Source organism: Lutjanus erythropterus, chromosome 12 (genome assembly GCF_056507025.1).
Source record: "Lutjanus erythropterus isolate fLutEry1 chromosome 12, fLutEry1.hap2, whole genome shotgun sequence".
Lineage (NCBI taxonomy): Eukaryota > Metazoa > Chordata > Actinopteri > Lutjaniformes > Lutjanidae > Lutjanus > Lutjanus erythropterus.
In genome coordinates this window covers 4553384-4572686 of record NC_139328.1, presented here as the reverse complement: position 1 = coordinate 4572686, position 19303 = coordinate 4553384, and the positions used below count along the sequence as shown (strand labels likewise).

General features: G+C 39.9%; 3 protein-coding genes across 3 annotated transcripts; 1 reads left to right on the top strand and 2 right to left on the bottom strand.

Moving 5' to 3' along the window:
* Positions 1-251: 251 nt before the first annotated feature.
* LOC146317394 (uncharacterized protein C1orf21 homolog) lies at positions 252-9398 on the bottom strand. The gene is made up of 7 exons (XM_084731697.1): positions 9258-9398; positions 8923-9116; positions 6174-6315; positions 4489-4568; positions 3413-3483; positions 2522-2585; positions 252-1245 (listed from the first exon to the last, which is right to left on the bottom strand). The coding sequence occupies exons 3-7, from the start codon at positions 6262-6264 to the stop codon at positions 1207-1209; spliced, it is 345 nt and encodes a 114-aa protein (XP_084587823.1). The 5' UTR covers positions 6265-6315; positions 8923-9116; positions 9258-9398; the 3' UTR covers positions 252-1206.
* A 5-nt stretch (positions 9399-9403) lies between these two features.
* Positions 9404-13067, top strand: sec22ba (SEC22 homolog B, vesicle trafficking protein a). Its single transcript, XM_084731695.1, has 5 exons — positions 9404-9537; positions 10820-10929; positions 11075-11235; positions 11341-11487; positions 12496-13067. Exons 1-5 carry the CDS (start codon positions 9463-9465, stop codon positions 12648-12650), a joined length of 648 nt encoding a protein of 215 aa, XP_084587821.1. The 5' UTR covers positions 9404-9462; the 3' UTR covers positions 12651-13067.
* Positions 13068-14667: 1600 nt separating this feature from the next.
* imp3 (IMP U3 small nucleolar ribonucleoprotein 3) lies at positions 14668-18410 on the bottom strand. Its single transcript, XM_084732148.1, has 7 exons — positions 18163-18410; positions 16895-17002; positions 15781-15855; positions 15616-15695; positions 15409-15460; positions 14917-14989; positions 14668-14746 (listed from the first exon to the last, which is right to left on the bottom strand). Exons 1-7 carry the CDS (start codon positions 18297-18299, stop codon positions 14720-14722), a joined length of 552 nt encoding a protein of 183 aa, XP_084588274.1. The 5' UTR covers positions 18300-18410; the 3' UTR covers positions 14668-14719.
* Between the last annotated feature and the right edge of the window lie 893 nt (positions 18411-19303).

The window sequence follows — 19303 nt, the reverse complement described above, 5'->3', positions numbered from 1 at the left end:
GAGTTTCATCTGCTGCCACAAGCTAGCTTTTAAAGCCTGAAAACTGCCAAGAGAAAGAGCAGAAGTCTAGATTTCTCTCACACAACCTTGTATTGCATTGTGCTGAAAGGTTATTATGCAACTTTCACCCAGTGTTGCTAAAAATAAACTGCCTACCCCAACTTTAATTTGAATAATAATACCTGGACCATGCAGGTTCTAGTGGTGGTGTCAGGTTCTTTACAGTAACAGAACAGTGTCAGCTGTGTGGATAAGTTACTGAAAACACTTTTTATTTTTCTAGAAAAACAAAAACAAAAAAAAGTCAACATAGAAACCGAACAACAACAACATAACACTGGTGAGCGAGATACATCATGAGACTCGTATGTGATTTTGCAGTGTCCACCCTGTCGGGTCAACATGGGACAGATACTGGAGAAGAAGCAGGGGACGGCTTCATGATAACCCTGCTGCACAAGTGCCGGTGTGTGTGTGACATTTTTTTTTAAATGGTGCAACAGTGTCTTAATGAGAGGAAGGAAGGACTCGACTACATGAGACAAAGATTACAACACTTCAACCCTGAGCCTTATTCAACATAAATACTCTACATCATAGCAGAAACAGACATGGACAGACGAACACACTGTACTGGCCAACGTACTGTAGAAAAGAGGTTCATACTGTGTCTTGGAATGCAGGAAGTTTCCAACCCCCTCGACTTTTCAGGGAGGCATTCAAGGATGAAAATACTCAAAAAGATGCAGATAGAGAGATTATTTTCACTTTCAGTCAGCGTCCGCAAGAGCGCCGGTTGTTTCTGCTGTTGGACATTAATATTTGCAACAGTCTGATGGTTTCAAATGTCTCCAGGAAGTCTCAGCGATGTCTGCCGGCCTTCCAGGACTTATCCAAGCAGGGAAAGAAAAGCGAGTTAATCATCCTGTAATGGCTTCATGTATGAAGTAAACCTAAATGTCCAGCTTTTGACGTTGGTAGTTTCGTTTCTCTCTCGGTTGACGTACGAGCAGGAACTAAGGTTGCGAGCAGGACGGCGAGAAAAGGTGCTTGATTCAAGTCAGTAATCCATTTTTTCTCAGGCGTGTACATACAAAGGACAGTCTCCACCCCCACCCCCCGGACGTGGTAACACATGGTACGGTCCATCTGTAACACTGAAGAGAGTTCTGTCATACTGGGACTGATGGATGCACGACCACAGTGCTATGTCATGTCCTCCTCCTCTGAGCAGTAGTCCCGGCCCTGAACGCAACACACAGACACGTCATTTTACACAATACTGATATCATTCATTTGACAGATTTGTTAAAAACATCTAAATTATGATTAAAAAAATATGTTAATAAAGAGAAAAAACAGAGTCTGCACATTCCTGATCATATCATCACAGTGACCCAGAACGTTTATAAGATGGTAAAGATACACAGATATGAGGCGACATTGTTTTGGGATATTTGCAGCACAGTAAGTTTAATTAAAAGGGGTAGTTCACCTCAAAATAAAAATTCGTTTTTATTCAGTTTGCATACACATGAATGCATGTGTGTCTGGAGATTTTGGGTTTGCCTTTGGGCTGAGAGCTCCTGAAACGCATTATGAGAGGATGCAGGAGTCTGGAGTGAGAAACAAAAGCAGTAGAGATACTGGCATCTGTTATTTTACATTTAAAGGTGCCATCAGTGATTCTGGAGGAAGTTGGTTGGTTGTTGAGTCTCATTCTCAGGTCGTCAGATACTTTGGGTTGGTGCATCAACCCGAGCCTCTAACAAATCTCATTAAAAGAACCAGAACTTTCTGACTTCCCTACCCCGTCTGTGACACTTACGCCCAATAAAGTTTATTCCTTTGTGAAGATATAAATCTTTAAAAACAAGTCAAATGTATTCCTTTTTGTAAATATATGTCACTAAACAGCTGGTCACTGTAGTTTTTAGTCAGCGTTGCCTAAACAGGAGTAAACTGCATTTGTTTGGGACTATTTTTAGCTGCAGATAAATTTGACGTGGCAGTGTAATACGTCCCGGTGCACAATGTGGCTCATAAATGTGTTTTTAATAGTTTATCAGCACAAACAGAGCTTTGTGTCACATAGGAAAAAGCTTTTGACTTGACAGTGGAATCAATTGATTGTTGGTTTTTCATGATATTTGGTGGTGGAGGTGAAACAGTCGATGTGTGCAAGAATGAACTTTCTTCCTTTGAACTGGCTCTTATACCATAAAACAATAAAAGCCTCCTCTGTTGGACCAGATCTGGTCACACTACAGCGCAGCCAGCACAACATGTTTTCCACTCTCCTACTTTAAATAACCGCACTGCTGGAGCGGACTGGACGAGACAGATTGAGGCTTTTTTTTTTTTTTTGAGGTATCATTATGTCATCTGCTGTGTCCTCACTTGCTACAGATTTGCTTTAGTGATGGGATTAACCTCCATTATGCCATTTAGCAGTCCTGAGCTTTTTGTAAAAACATTAAATCGTAAAGTGATGCTCGAACGGCGGGCTGTCGGTCCTTACTTTCTCGATTTTCTCGTCCAGCATCCTGAAGAATTCCTGCTGACTCTCTGAGGAGTGGATGCTCCTGCAACGATAAAACAAAGAGCAGGTCAGAGCCCTGCAGGATAACTTCAACCATGACGAAGCATTAAGATGTTGACTGAACAAAATACACTGCATATAAATAGATAATGATACAGTAATTCGAGCCTGACCAACACTGGATTTTTTGTGGTCCACACTGTTATTACAGAGTAAGAAAATGATGATAACGATATTTCTGCCAGGGTTTTTTAGGGTCACCTGTCATTATGATGTTGTTACTCTTTCCTCCAATAACGACTATTTTAATATAGATAAAAAAAACTGTATAATTCAGACGCCAAATGTATTATTTACATTTCAAATAATTTTGGCCTGAAAAGAAAACTAATAAATGATTAAAAGTGTTGTTTAGTCCCCACAGTTTTAATAATAGTTTTGCTAAAGCAACACCTGTTAGTTTCAGATTGTTAGAGGCATTATTGTGCATCTGGCGCTGAAACAGGAACCTGTTTCTATTTAAATCTGCACAAATTTTGGTGTTAAACTGAAAGTTTCTTGGATCACTGACTGGGGATTTCTGATATTATTATTTAAATGTTGCTCAGAGATATCTTTGTCTCTTTCTGCCTTTTCAGTTCAGTGCTTTGTACAGTTTTGTTCTCTGTGTACTAAATTTAGTTTGGTTTTTTTTTTGCAAATCCTTGTGGTCACCTGACTTCACATAAAATAACATCTATTTGTAAAAAGGCCAGATGAAAGGAAAAAGAAAACTTCAAAAAAGATCAAAAATACATAAAATGGAGACTGTAAAACAAAAAATAAGAAGAATAAACATTATGTTCTGTAACAAAAAAAAGTTTTACTTACAGAATCTTTCCATTCCCGTTTGACCCTGTTTCATCCATGTGTTGACTTTTACCAAGGAGAGCACTCTTCTCCTGCAGGGCGTCCAACACACACACACACACACACACACACACACACACACACACACACACACACACACACACACACGCACAAAATATCCCATTAGATCAAAAACTTGTCTCATGTCCAGTGACCGTCCACTTTTTCAACATTTGATTCAGAGGAAAAATAAGACTGAACAACAGAAAAAGGCAAAGGGACAAGACTTTGTAAGCATTAATTATTTTAACAATAAAGGGACCACTGATCCCACAATCCATTGAGAATGATACCAATTCTTATTAAATTTAACTTCAGCCTAAGGCTTGCTGGCCCTGCTACGGAGCAGAGTTAGTCCAGAGTTTGCGGGGTTATCACCTGATAATTGCCTGAACCCGGGGCTAAAAGATAAACCAGGCTAATGCAAAACTCCCGTGTGGGCGTACAGAGGCTTTAACCCCGAGTTACAAGAAGGGGAGTGTGAATCATGCACCTCTGGTCTTAGCTTAACCCTGGGCTAACAATGAATGTAAGCTAGCCCAGGACTAAGAATATGCAGCGTTAAAAGCCCTTGTGCAGAATATAAGTGAGATTTTCACCTCTAAAACCTCACTGTTGAGCTCTAACAATTAGAAAACACAATACAAGATCAAAAAACACAATTAACTAAGAAGTCCTACAGTTGCTTTACTATATTTTAGTAAAATGTTGTACTACTAATTAAACTTTAAAATGACTCATTAGACAATATTTATATCTAAAGTACTTTGCATCACAAATGTGTGGCATTAATACAAACTCCATTATCTTCTCATATTGTTGTGTTAAAATTATTCAGTTTATCCTCATTGATATGCAGATGTATTCAGCACTGTGCTCCATGTGAATGTGTCTGAATACAGTGTTTATGCTGTGACTCATTTTGATTACAAATCAACCATTTTTAAAAACAGATACACAGAGAGCATAATAACAGACAGTAAATGTCCCATGAGAGACGTGAGACAGAAGACAAAGAGTACAATAGAGTCACGCACTGTGCTGTCCTGGCCGTCCACTCCTCCCTCGTCTCCGCTGATGTACTTGACTTTCTCCACTCCTTTCATCTTGTACTCATCTGTGACAGAGTGGGAGACAGAGAGAAGGGGACACGTCTCCTCTTTATTAACACATGACAGCGGGCGCCGGCGGCCGGACGAGCCACTCACGGCCGCTCTGATCAGTGGCAGTCCTCCGGGTTAATAGTTCTCACAGTTCAGTACTTGGCAAAGTAATTATGTGCTTGAATTCTCACGCTCCGCACTAAATCCTCTCTTAACAATGGCTGGCAACGCGGCAAAACACATGAGCTGTCAGCCTGATTCTCCTCTTTTCTCTGCCTCTCCATCTTTTCCCTCACACACATGCACAGCCCTCCCCCACCCACCCCTCCTCCTTCTCACTCCCACGCATTTAGAAAAGTGAAAACACAGTTATGACGCATAGTAACACTGGTGTGACGGACACATGCAGCTATAACACCTCAGATTAAGGTGTTAAGTTATTCTTGTAGCTCACAGACAGTTTCAGTTTATTATTCATCCTAACAGCTATAAGACTGGTCTACATTTGTGCCGTTGCAGACGTGTGTAGATGATAGTAACACCCTGCACAGGTGTAAATGTTTAACTCTTCCTGTGCACCCTTCCTTACTCCCGCCCCCTTTTAGCTCTGTGCTCCAATAACAGTTGAGCAAACGTGTGAGGCTCGTCTCTGTTCGAAAGAAAGACAAATTTTGAAGATGGTTAAAAGATGGTCCTGGACGGTCCCGTCATAAAGATTAGCTAGTTAGTTAGTCTTTGCAAACATTAGTTATCAGGCCTAACTAGCTGGCTGACAATTGATGCGGATTAAAACTAATATGTGGCTTTTTCTATGTGGTTATTCTTAAAGGGATAGTTCACCCAAAAATGAAAATTCAGTCATTATCTGCTCACCCTCATGCCGATCGAGTGTCAAGTTTATTTTTTGTTGGTCCACAAAACTTTGCTGGAGTTTCAAAGGAAATCAGTGCTGCAGAATTGCCCAAACAGTGGAAGTGAATGATGAGCAGTTTTCAAACGTAAAAAACAACTGGAAAAGAAACATAAAATGCCTCCATGCTGCTCGTCTGGTGTAATCCAAGTCTCCTAAAGTCCCAACATGCCGTTTGCACACCGTCACAACACACACACAGTTCAGACAGTGTGCATTTGAACGTGGCTCCAAGCTAAAGATCTACAGTGAAGATTCAGGATAAAAACATTTTAGTCAACTTGGCATGTTGGGGCTTCAGGAGACTTGAATTACACCAGACGAGCAGCATGGAGGCATTTTATGTTTTTATTCTGTTGTTTTTTTTTTATGTTTGAACACTGGTCACCATTTACTTCCATTGTTTGGGAGATTCTGCAACACTGTTTTCCTGTGAAACTCCAGCAGTGTTTTGTGGACTAAAAAACTTAACCTGACCTTCGATCAGCATGAGGGTGAGCAGACACCGACTGAATTTTCATTTTTGGGTGAACTGTTCCTTTAATGTGACCTAATCTTTAAATGTATAAGTATCTCAGACTGTGTTACAAAGGAACTGCCACCTCAGGAGTGAATGACATTAATTAATTGTGAAAATATTAATTTTAGTATGTTAAGGAAGTGGAACACAATCTGAACAGGTACATGTGTGTTCAGTAAACAGACTGACCAGAGAGCAGGTCCCCGTTGCTGTAGCCTTTATTCTGGCCCTCCTCACCGTTGGGCACGGCAGACACCTGCTTGGCGGAGGTGCAGCCCATCTCCTCCTCCTCAGCTGCTCTCCTCCTCACTCCTGAGCATTACAGGCACACCTGGACACAGGTAGGAGGGAGCGACAAAGTGTGGTTAGATATGTGTAAAAGAGGAAGTCACTGACTCACCAACCCTGATGATTGATACTGCAGTTTCCATATGATTTGTGATATTAGAGGGAATTATTCTCATTTTCATTGATCTGGACCAAACAAAGATGTTTTCTGCAGTCTGTAGAACATGATGTGTAGGCCAGGACAGCTCAAAAATATTTATTTTAAAATGGTATTTTGACACACTTCGCCTTCAACAAATATTGCACCTCCTGCGATTTGAAAATTTGCAGTTCAGCCCTAATTTTTTACGCCTTTTTTTCCCTTTTCGTTATCACAACCTGTGTTTGGCACTGTACGATGCGTGTGAGCCCTGCGACTCTAAAACAGCTCCAGCAAATGTTGTTTCCTGGCATGAATGTGATGCAGAACAGAGCTGCTCGTGTCTCCTTCTTCTCAGTGAGTGAGAGACGCAGAAGGAAATGGAAGAAAATACTCAGGCCAATTTCCTTTATTACAGTTCCAGCATGTGAGATTTACAACATTTATTTGCAGAATATGTCAGGAATAGAATATAATATTCATTCAAGTATGTTTTCAATAGTGTATAATCATCTAAAAATAAGAATAGTTGTGTTTTTGTTGCCTTAGAATGAACTTTATATATCTATAGACGGTGTTGGTCCTCTTTTTTGCACCTCCATGTTTCTACAGTAGCCCAACAAAACAGTGGCTCCTGACAGGCTGCAGGTTGTTGGGAGGATCAGGGAGGAGACAGGGAAATGTTCTAAACACATAAGAACATGCTAGAAATAAATAATGTTGAAAGTGAGACATTTCGACTCATTTTTTTAAGATATAATTACCTTTTTCTTATTGCAGAGAATTCCAGGTACCAGTATCAACATCATATCATTTCAAATGTGAACTCCAGTTTCTAGTTTCAATATTCTCTTTAGTTTAGTTTATTTGATTTATAAATGGACAGCATGCAATCACATCGATCATTTACAAGAAGTGAAAACATGGTTGCACCAGATTTAGCGAGACGCTATTTTCCATCTGTAGTCCTACACATAACAAATAGACGCAATAAATAAAATTTAAAGAGGAATACAGATGACAGTAAACGCAGCTGCCTGACATAATAAAAGCAGTAGGTGCACGCTGCACAGTGTGAAATACTGATGTTGGCCTGTGATATTAATTTAAGATGCAAATTCCTCCTGACCAACCTCTGCTCACGGAGTAAGCAGAGTCAGAAATGAACGTACTTTGGACTGAATGGATGAGAAATTTGTATGATCGGTTTCTTAATGCACCAAAATGGAGATGCACACATTATGGACATAATGTAATGCTAATGGGATGCTGTATATTATGCTTATGATGGATATGATGAACTGAATTTTGGACCCAAGGAAGATTAGCTGGACATTAGCTAATGGGGATCCTTTTTTTTTTTTAAAGAAATAAATGAATATTAGATGAAATACACAATAACTAACTTATAATGTGACCACCAGTGCAGATGCCTCACATAATAAAACACTGCTCAGTACAAATACAGTATTTAAATATACAGTAACTACCTTTAATTTTGAGGTGTCAAGGTCGGAAAGTGTGAGACCCCCGAGCAGAACAGCCTGAGATCACAGACAGGCTGACTGATAAATGTTTTGTCTCAGGGGAAATCATCTGAGGAGCATCTGTCCTCATTACAGACATCCAGAGGAGACTGTGGTCCCTGAAATTATCACCACGGAGGAAATAAACTGGTCTTCAGTCTCCTTCCACTCCAGCTTAGGAATCACTCATTTTTCATAATCAATTAGTCATGAAGCGCCCCGCCCTGGAATTAAAACATATTGTGTTTAAGAAAAAAAAAAAAGACAGTAAAATAAGAGGGTTTAGCGGGATGGGAGTCACGCACACGCCGGTCTGGGAAAGCACCAATCAGAAGGTGCGCGCGGCGGTGCCAGCTGCACCGCAACAATAAGGCCTTTCAAAAGGATGCCACTGTGCCAATCCGCCGGCCGGGTCACTGCTGGCCGTGAAGGGGGCTTTTCTCTGCTCTCAGAGGATTAATACGTGCCCCCCCCCCATCTCCAGCTTTACATCGGCACGTAGCACCCGCACCAAAAAGGCTCATATAACGCTGTAAATGACCTGCTGGTGTTTGGTATCACAGGCACAGGGATTGATCCTCCATATGCTATGATTGATCCTTACCGCACGGCTGCACGCATCATCACATCCCTCTCACTTTCAGCTTTAATTTATACGTTTATATATATATATATATATGTTAAAAAAAAGATGCAAGTGCAGCATCATTGAGATATTTTATATCATTTTAAGAAAGCAAATAATAAACAAGAGCGTTAAGGGGAGAATGCATCCTCTTTAAAGCTGCACGATTTCAACCACAGTCTCATTTTACATCGGATGGAGAGTTGATAAAGATCAGTTTTCCTTAAACAAATAATAACAAAAGATGAAATGAGCAGCCATTCCACGGCCAGCAGGGACCGCCGACACGATATCGCTTCAACGGAGCCAAACAAACAAAGATTGCACAATAAAACGCACAGCAGAGCAGCAAGAAAATACCTTTCTGGTGTGTCCATGGTTAGGAGGGGGGGGTCCTTCCTCTGGTTTCAGTTCAGAGAGGCTTCACTCCAGACGGAGGAGCCAGACAGACCGCATCTGCACCTCTCGGCTCAGCACAGGCATCAGCAGTGGAGATGCAGTCAGTCCGTCTGCCAGCTGTCTGCTCGGACTGCTGGAGCTCATGGCCTCATACTCTGTGGTTAAAGTGATCAAATAAACAAGCAAATCAAACAACGGCTAACGCGAATTTCGAAGATGTATGTTTTCCCCAGAAATTAATGGAAAAACACAAAAACTCCACTTCAGTTTCCATACGTTTTTCGGCAGCGTCCTACCTCTTTTATGCGATGGAAATTTGACTACGAAGTTGCGTGTCGCCGGTTTCCACTCGGGCCCAATTCAGCGGCGCACCGCGAACTTCCGTCCAGCTCATTCCTTCTGCATCATCAAAGTTGACAGCAAAAACACGTAAAGTTTGTGAAGTACGCTCCGCGAGTTAAAACCGACAGCCGACGCCCCCGATTTCTGACCTCCAGCAGGATGACTTCACTGACGATGATCGCTCGTGTGGCGGACGGACTGCCGCTCGCTGCGTCCATACAGGAGGATGAACAGGTATGAATGAAAGCTAGCTTCCACATATAGCCAAGACAACTCTACACCAAACTCCATTCAAAAAATTTGCTATTTTTCTTATTATTAGTAAAGGTGAAGAGCGGACCTCCAAAAACATGACTAAAGGCCTTATTTATTCTTAGTAGTGTGTTCGGTAACTACATAATCTGTGGAGCAGCGGTTTATTTTAATAAAACTGTAAATGTAGGTCACATTATAACGTACGCAGTTAGGTTACTGTTTCCAAAAAGAGTTGATAAAAGTAAAACCTATTCAAAGATTAGCTGAATTAAAAAGAAAAAAGTTCTGTGTGTAGATGAAAAGTTCGTCCAGTATTTGTTAAGTGATTAGTTCATACAATGAATGTAATTCAAGCTCCATCTACCATCGCCAATAAGCAAGATTTTTTCCATTAAATTCTCCAGCTTGTTAGAGATGCGCAATCATTCCCAATATTGCCTTGTCACAGCTATATGGGTCTATATAGGCATCGGCATATATAAACCGATCAAAATATATAATATTTATAATAACATCTGATCTGACAGATTAGTCAAAGCATTGAACTTGAATTCTTTGGCAAAATGCTTTATAAAAGCTAAATTATACTGTCTAAGTTTTGGATGAACTTTGCAAGGAAAAAAAAGAATATTTGAAGAGTCAGAATTGTTCTTTGTTTTTGTTATAATAGTGATGTAAGTTAAATTTGGTTCAGGCAAATCCAGGGACGCATGATACAGGTTTTTTTCTTTTCAGCTGATACAGATAATCAATTAATACTTGTTTCTCGTTATTTTTAAGAGTTCATATAACATGTAGTTTTTCCACACCTGAGGGCAAGAAAGGATAAGATGTAGTGAGCAAAGATGGATGGTTTAATATTTCATAGATGTGACCAAAACAAATCTAACTGGCGTCACTATTACTGCAAAAACTCTTTTGAGACTCAAGTTTGTATGGTAACATCCATCAAAATCTTCAAACATACTGAAGCTTTTATACTACATTTTGCCTAAGAAATCAAATTGAATGCTTTGACATAATTTGTCAACTCAGATATTAATATAGCCAACATTTATCAGCCCATGTATGCAGGCACTGATACAGACCAACATGGGCCCCAAAATTTATCATGCATCCCTGGTCAGAGCTGTGGAATATTAAATCATCCATGTGTACAGAGTAAGATTAACTTATTTTTAAAATACATAAATGTGAAATTATTGGTTAACTTGTTATCTTCAGCCCTGGTTCTGACTACACCCTGTTTTTTGTTCATCAGTCAGGCAGAGACCTCCAGCAGTACCAGAGTCAAGCCAAGCAGCTGTGTCGTAAACTGAACGCTCAGAGTCCGGACCGCTGCACCCTGGAGGCCGGAGACATGAACTTTCAGTAAGTCACCACAAGCGCCGAGTGTTGCTGTTCACTCAAGAGTGTTTTCTCAAAGGGGAAATTCAGTCTAAAACATAAATCACGTTACTTCTGGTGTATTGAGATTTAGTTGGACTGAATTTGTTTCCCGTTTCTTGTTTTTCAGCTACATAATAGCACAGGGTGTGTGCTACCTGTTCCTCTGTGAGGCCTCGTTTCCCAAAAAGTCGGCCTTTGCGTACCTCGAAGACCTCCACAGTGAGTTCCATGACCAGTATGGAAGAAGAGTACCCACAGTGACGAGGCCGTACTCTTTCATCGAGTTTGGTAAGACTGTTTGTGACCTGCTACATTCAAGAAACATTACCTTTCGCTTTGTACAGAAAGAACAACATCTGTGATTGATCTCATATCATACATACGTTGTTCTAGACACATACATCCAGAAAACAAAGAAGTCATACATTGACAGCAGGGCCAGGAGGAACCTGGGCAGCATAAACACAGAGCTGCAGGATGTCCAGAGGATCATGGTGGCAAATATTGAAGAAGTTCTGCAAAGAGGAGAAGCTCTCTCAGGTAAGTAAAAAAAAAATAATAATCAGAAAACGTAAGAGCCAAAATACCAAGAATGATGATTCTGACTTTGTGAAAATGTAAAATTTCACTCTTTTCCTGTATGTCATAGCTTTTGGTTTTACTGAAAGCGTAGCCTGGATATTTTTTGACCTGGATCCATGTTTTTGTGTCCAAATGACTCATGGGAAAAACAATTTTTAAAACTTGTTCAGTATTGAGCAAGCCAGCTGCAGTAAAACTAAGCTGCAACGTAATCCCTTGAAACAACAGCAACCCTCAAAGTTCATCCCCCAAAAATGTTTTTGCCACTGACAGGCTCTGATGTTTATTTTAAGTGTCTGACAACATTATGGAAAGGATCCCTACAGAGACGAGATACGTTTTGTTTAAACAGAAATAACTGTTATCCCTCTTTTAAAAGCAACCAGACTCCATTTACAGAAAGTTATTTTACTTCTCTGGTCTAGTGCTGCCTTGATCGGTTTTTAAACCTTTAAAACACCAAAAGTCACACTAAGTTTTTAAGACATTTATACGTATACCTCATCATTGCAGCTTGCCGTGTCCAGTTCCCACTGGATTTCATCCTTAGAATAAACGCTCAGTAAGGCCTGGACCTCTTTGTTGCTTTCTTCTGTAACTCCATGTTGATATGTTGAAGCATAGTGGCTAAAATAAAATACAAGTATTTCATCAGTCAGAATTGGTTGTGTTTCAAAATCCACCCCCACTTTTGGAAAGTGATCCCCCCTGAAAAGGGACTTTTTGAGTGGTGAAACAGTGTCACCAGAACTTAATTCCCTGCAGTGGAATTGCAGTTCCCCCAAAAGATCCCAGTTCCTGTGGTGGAAACGCGACTTCAGACGCAACAATAAAGGAAAGCAGGGTTCAGGTTTTGATGTTGTGATGTTTTAGATTGCATAAAGGCATCGCTGCTAAATTGATTCGGATGTAAATGCACATAAGGAAATATCTGATTCATCTCATCTAGATTTCTGTCTCCCTCAGCTCTAGACACAAAAGCCATCAACCTGTCCACCATGTCGAAGAAGTACCGCAGCGATGCCAAATACCTAAACACTCGCTCCACGTACGCCAAGGTGGCAGCTGTGGCCGTGTTCTTCGTCACACTCATCGTCTACGTGCGCTTCTGGTGGCTCTGATGGACTCTGAGACGCTGTGTCTATGAATTTAAACTGATCCTGTTATATTTGTGAAATACCAGGGTGCCTTAAAGGGGTCAAATACAGTCTAACCTATAGGAGGTAGAGATGCTTTCTATGCTTTATCCAGCTTTGAGTTTACACTCTGTACACAGTATGAACTGAGCCATAGGTCTGTGATGGGACGTCTTCATGTGTAAGTGATCTCATGTACCTTCTGTTTACTGGAATATTAAGAGCAGGGTGTTGATAAATTGACGTTTACACACTGGTATTGGGGTTTCTTTCCAAGTTTCAGCATTAGAGAGAAACAGTTTTTGTAAAAAGTCTTAATTACTGTGTTAAAATGTTTATTGTTCACAAAGTTTACATTATAACAAAGTCCTATTGAAAATATTAAATATTTGTCAAATTGTATTTGTTGTTTCTATTTTACAGCTGTATTTTTGACACATGTTAATATAATGAACTGACAGTCCTCTTTATAGTATGCACACACTTAAAGGGATAGTTCGGATTATTTGAAGTCAACCTGCCCCAAGTTTAGAGAAGCAGAGAGGAGCAACAGCATGGAAGCTAAGCAAAGAACTGCTGTGGACAGCTGCAGCAAGAAAAGGTATTTTAGCCACTTAAATAAGGACCACCTAAAAAAATTAGTATCAGTTCAAGTGTATGTTATATTTAGATTATTTTCACTGCTTTAGTTTTCTGAAGGAAACTGCTGTTATGTAGGCCAGACATCGCTCTTTCCAAACCAACCAAACTCCATAGACAAAATCTGTAAATCTACCTCGCAGAACACAGGAGTTGCTGGTGTACGCTGCCTTTATCTGTAGTTTTTTTTGTGGTATTGGGTGAATTTGGTGACTTTGAACTATACTTTTAAAAACACCAAAGTCACAGTGACCTGGTTGCGCTGTTGGTAGAGTGAGTGTCCCACGTGTCAGGGCTGTGGGTCCTCTGCAGCAGCTGTGGGTTCGTCTCCCGCCTGTGGCCCTTTGCTGCATGTTGTCCCCCTACTGCCTTTCCCTCCCCTTTCCTTTCCTTTCCCTCCCCTTTCCTTTCCTCACTCATTCTTTCCTAGACCAGCAGCTCCTGTGTCATGTGAGGTAAAATGATGAATTTCGCCTACAGAGTTTGGAGAGAGCAATATTTTGTTCCCAACAGCATTTCAGTCAGAAAAAGGTGTCTGAAAGTAAAGGTAAAGGGGTGAATATAGTCAATCCCTCCAGGAAGTTGTGATCGCAACAATTCATACAAATTCAACCAATGCCTATGAATTCTGTGCAATACTGCAGTTTCGTCCAAACTGCAACTTTTCTGCGATAGAAAAAAAAAATCACAACTTTCTTATGCAATTTTCACTGGATCCCTCGATTGTGTTGCAACATGCCTCAATTTTTTCGAAAAGCTTCTGTGAAATCAGGCATTTTAGGCTGCAAAAACCCCAAAAAAGCCCGCGAAATCTCAAGAGGGACTGAAAAATGAAGGTGGACCTGTTCTAAGTGGCAAAAAATACCTTTTGTTGCTGACCCTGTTGACAGCAGTTCACTGCCGAGCTTCTGCAACTTGGTGTCATGCCGACTGCCATCTACTGTAGCTAATACACTATCAGTAATAACTACCTCACATAATCTGAATTATCCCTTTAAAAACCAGCACTGACCCTGTGAAGGCAGCTGAAACAACGCAGAGTTAACAGGACAGGGAACAGTCGCACCACTCAGCTCTGGGAGCTGCTCTGTACCAGTGTGATGGAGGCCATTTTGACTCAGCTGGAGGAAACAGCTGAGACTCTGTGTGACTGGTGGCTCAGCAGAATTAAAGTTAAGAGTCAAACGGTGAGATGAGTCACAAGTTCTGTGAACAGTATAAAGTCTGGAAGGGCACTCTTGTCCCTGCTCTGATGAAACTTTGTTGAGGAGGTAGGAGCTCTTATTTTCTTCCCAGAATAACCACCAGGAGATTCAGGCTCTTCACTCCTGAGCTTAGAGTTTTTGCTCCACAGTTTACAGGAGCACAGTTGTTGTCCATTTCCTGTCCTCCACGGCGATCAATGAATGTCAGACTTATTCCACCAGATCAAAGTCGTCCCTCTGTAAAAAGAAACAACACATTAGCATTAACATCTTTATTACACATGCAGGTTTTATGACTGATTCAAACGGCAGACGGTCACTTTCTTCTTAAACTAAACCACCACAGCATTTTGATTTCAATGACCGTAGGATAAAATATGTGAGCAGATCCTGAAAACTCGACTCACCTCTTCGTTATAATTCATGACATGCTGCTTGATCTTGGAGGAATCCACCCAAGTGACAAAATCTTCCAAATTTCTAGAAAAAAGTCACAATAATGGTGTCAATATCTGATCACTTCAGATGTGTTTGCACATGCATCTATAATATGAAATTACTTAGCCCATCCTGGATCTCGTCTGGCCAATCACAACTGTTTTATTAATCTCATAAGAGAGAAATGATGAAATGATTGTACAGAGGAATGGAACTGTTTCTGTTGAATCCACTCTCACATCAGTTTAAACAAACTGGGCAGTACATTTTTTCTACAACAAGAGCAAACACTTCAAGTTTTTGTTGATAAGAAAGACGTGTTCGCTGCACTTCCAACAGGATCTGGTAACTTTTATTTACCAACTACGCTGCGTCACATTTTGTAGCTCCGGCAGCTCTGCAGGCGAGGTCAGGCTCGAGAAACAAATTAGGAGCAGACAAAACAAAACACGGACAGTAACCTTGTGACTAGAAATGCTGGGTCTGTGACGATGTCTGGACCAACGCGCACATCTGAGACCGAGTCAAGGACAGTCCTGAAAAACAACTTCTACCTTTGGATGAAGACAAAACTACAAAGAAATTCAAGACATAAAATTTCCCTCCCCCCCAAAAAAAAGACACAATACAAGACATAAACTCATAAATAATGCAGTAATGAAGGATACGTCCTTGTTCAATGAAGGTGATGGCCGTCTTCAGGTTCTGAGCCATACGAAGACTCAACATGATGCAGGGCAGCCTCCTCCTGCAGGAGTCGCACAGAAAACAGATTAGTGATATATGATCACATTTAAGGACTTCATTAGATTCTAATATGTGGGATGATTTACCTGCAGAACGAAGAAGCTGTGACTTTCTCTGTGAGGGACAGATTCTGTTTGGTGGGGATGAGACCGATGCTGTACCTTATGAGAAGAAACATTAAAATGATCAGTGTGATATCATGATTTTAAACACAGATAAACCAAAACAGTCCAACACAGCAAATGAAAACAAACACCACTCAATAGTACAAGGGATAATCCATCAAGGGTGAAAACTAAGTCTGAGCTTAAGCTTGAATTAACTTCAACTAAGACAATTTATCCTGGTCTAGTCGATGCTGACTAAAAAAACCAGGCTAAAACAAGCTGCATTATGAGCATGAATGGAGAACAGGAGCAGCCCAGAACAGCTGATTGTTTTAAAGAGGACAAGATGTCACAAAAAGAAGAGAAAATGAGTGATTTTCTTCTCAACGGTGAGACAAACCCTGCAGATTAAACTATATGAAGAATATAAATGGGGTAATACTGAATGAGACAACTTGCAAAAAACCCACAAAGTAAATGCCAAGATAATGTGATCCCAACATGTCTTCCTCTCTCCTTATAGCTCACTTGGTAGAGCGTCCACCTCCTGCACTGAGGCCTCAGCAGCAAAATGGGTTCGATTTCACCCTGAGGCCGACCTACATGTTGTCCTGCTTCTCTCGCTCCTTCTTTTCTTGTCGACCTTCAGCTGCACTATGTCGCAAAAAGCCATTAAAATCACTTTAGAGAAGACACACAAGCTCACTTAATGGTTTCTTTTTGTCTTCACAGCTTGAACAAAACGAGTGAATGAATCAATAACTTCAAAACAACTCTGGCACATTTTTCTAAAGCTTTTAAATAAAGGAGTGTTGCTGGCTTTTAAAGGCAGTAAAATTTCTGAGACATCGCAAAATGACACTTTGGGGAATGTTATAAAGTTAAAAGTGATGTGAAAAATACAGGGTGTAGTTTATATTTCCAGGTATCAATACCAAGTCACCTCATGTTATTCTGATGGACTAACAGATGCTCCCAAATGCAGCTGGATAAACCACTAATCTCACTTTGTGGAGCAGGCTAAAGGTGTCGACTGAATCTTATCAGACAGAGAATAATGTCGAGGCAAACGAAATCACGCGGTGAAACTCACAGTTTTTCCAGAAGTCGATGTGAGCTCTGAGCTCTGAAGCCGTCTTTCTCGTCCAGGTCTCTGATTTTCTGGGCCAAATCTCTGATGTTACGACTCAGCTTGTTGTACCTGAGACACAGGAGAAAGAGACAATATTACTACTAACAAAATATTGGATATTGGATTTTAATGTCACTGGTCAGCTGACACCCTTGAGGTAGGGCGGGGCGATATGAACAAAATCAAGTATCACAATATTTTTGATCAAATGCTTCAATCAGTGTTTCAACAATATTGTTAGAATGGCTATGAACACACAGTGATTACTGATAAAAAAATCACCAGTAACGTGGACGTGATGACTAAGTGGGTAAAAGCAAATTGTAGAACAGTCTGATAAGTTCAGGCAATTACATCACTTTACTGTAATATCCTGTATAAAGAATATTTGATTGGCTTTGTCTTTACTCCCAAATATTGGTATCACCCGCAAAAATCCAGTATCCTTTGAGCCCTAAATGTGAAATGGACATAAACATAAACATCCATGTTTTACAACAATCGCTCACATGTGACAAACACTTTTGACACGGATATGTACTGGAGGCAGAACATTTCAGTTTAACTGTCACCTCTGTTGTCCAAAATGATATCAGGGCACTGAAACAGTAAACTTTCACCAGTATTTTTAATAATTATACACAAGTATGAATTAAAAAACAAACACAAAATAGAGCAAAATATATGACAAGAAAGGTTTTATCTCGGTGCATAAAGGACACCAGATGTCAGTACTGATATAGATCGATACAGCTGTGACGAGCCAATATCAGACCAATAATATCAGCAGCCTCGTCATGAATATCACTGTACAACAATATGCAAAATCTAAGATGATATCCACTCTAATATCAAGATATCAATACAATATCAATATACTGCCCAGCCCTAATAACATTTTGATTCAATACTCTGTACTTTTATTTAATATTTAAAGGGCAAGTTCACATAAATTAGACAATTAAACTGAAGGTTTCAAAATTCTGACAGTTGAAAACAGCTGTCAGGCTTTATAACCTTTGATATTTACTACTGTGTTATTTTATGTAGCATATCTAGCTAACAGTATATAATAAAGAGCAGAGAAATGTTTGGTTCCGAGTTTCAACCTTTATATTTCGGAAGTAAACTTCAGGCATTAAAACTCAAATTAAACAGGTATTTGTTTTTTTTAATTGTAAACTATCGGAGCATTAATGTCCTCTGATAGTTTGTCTTCTGTCTCTTACTTGGTGTAGTCCTCCCTCTTTTCGATGCGGAACCTCCTCAACACTTTGACCTCGTGCAGGTTGTTGTCCACCTCCCAGTTGATGAAGTCCACCTTCTTCAGCAGCTTCTGCTCGTGGTACTTCAATTTACGGACCATTTTTTACACCTTTTCACTCACTAAATCCAATTTATATTTACCAAACAGACTCCTTCACATGCAGGACGGAGCGGAAACACACAGGAAACACGTGCGCGCCTCCTTCTTCTTCTTCTTCTTCGGCGATAAATTAGAGTCGATACGAGCTACAGCGCCACCTACCGCTTCAATTTAAAACATCTCTACGTCAAACCGTGATGTCAACATGTTCCTTCTCTTATCAATTTTTGTACTGTGCATAAGTTTAATTAATATCCAAACCTGTCATCTGCATTTTTGTAGTCATTAAGCCAACTGATCACAAACAGGCAGAGGTGGAAAGAGTATGAATATCTCAAGTACTGTTACATTACTAACACGTTACTCTATTACATGTAAAAGTACTGTGTTTACTGCTTGAGTAAAACTACTCAGAGTATCAGTTACTTGCGTTTTCCCTCATCAATAGTTGTACATAAATTAACCGATTAATCATCAATAATTTATAAGATACACAACATGTGCTTTTAAAAAATAATTTTCTTTCTTTCTTTCTTTCTTTCTTTCTTTCTTTCTTTCTTTCTGTAATTTTTTACCCATATGTCCTGATTTTCATTGGCCTGTTTGCAGGGGTGGAAGTAACTCATTACAAATACTCAAGTTAATGGAATTAAGTATTTTTTTGGGGTACTTTTATGAGGATATTTTGAAGTCTGTACTTTTACTTGTAATTAAGTGTGCATTACATGATGTAATCTACTTAGTTACTTTTAAAAATCATAATTGAGTACTGAGCACAATTTTTTTGAATGAATATCCAAACCTTTCATCTGCATTTTTATAACCAATAAGATGATCAGATCAGAAACAGACCGATAAAAACAATCACATATGAAATCAGGATGAAAAACGAAACACTGCAGCTGCACAGTTTTGGAGTAAGGATTTCTATGATTAATCATTAATCAATTAATCACAGTTAAGAATTTAACAACATTTAATCAATAGTATAAAAATAGCATTAA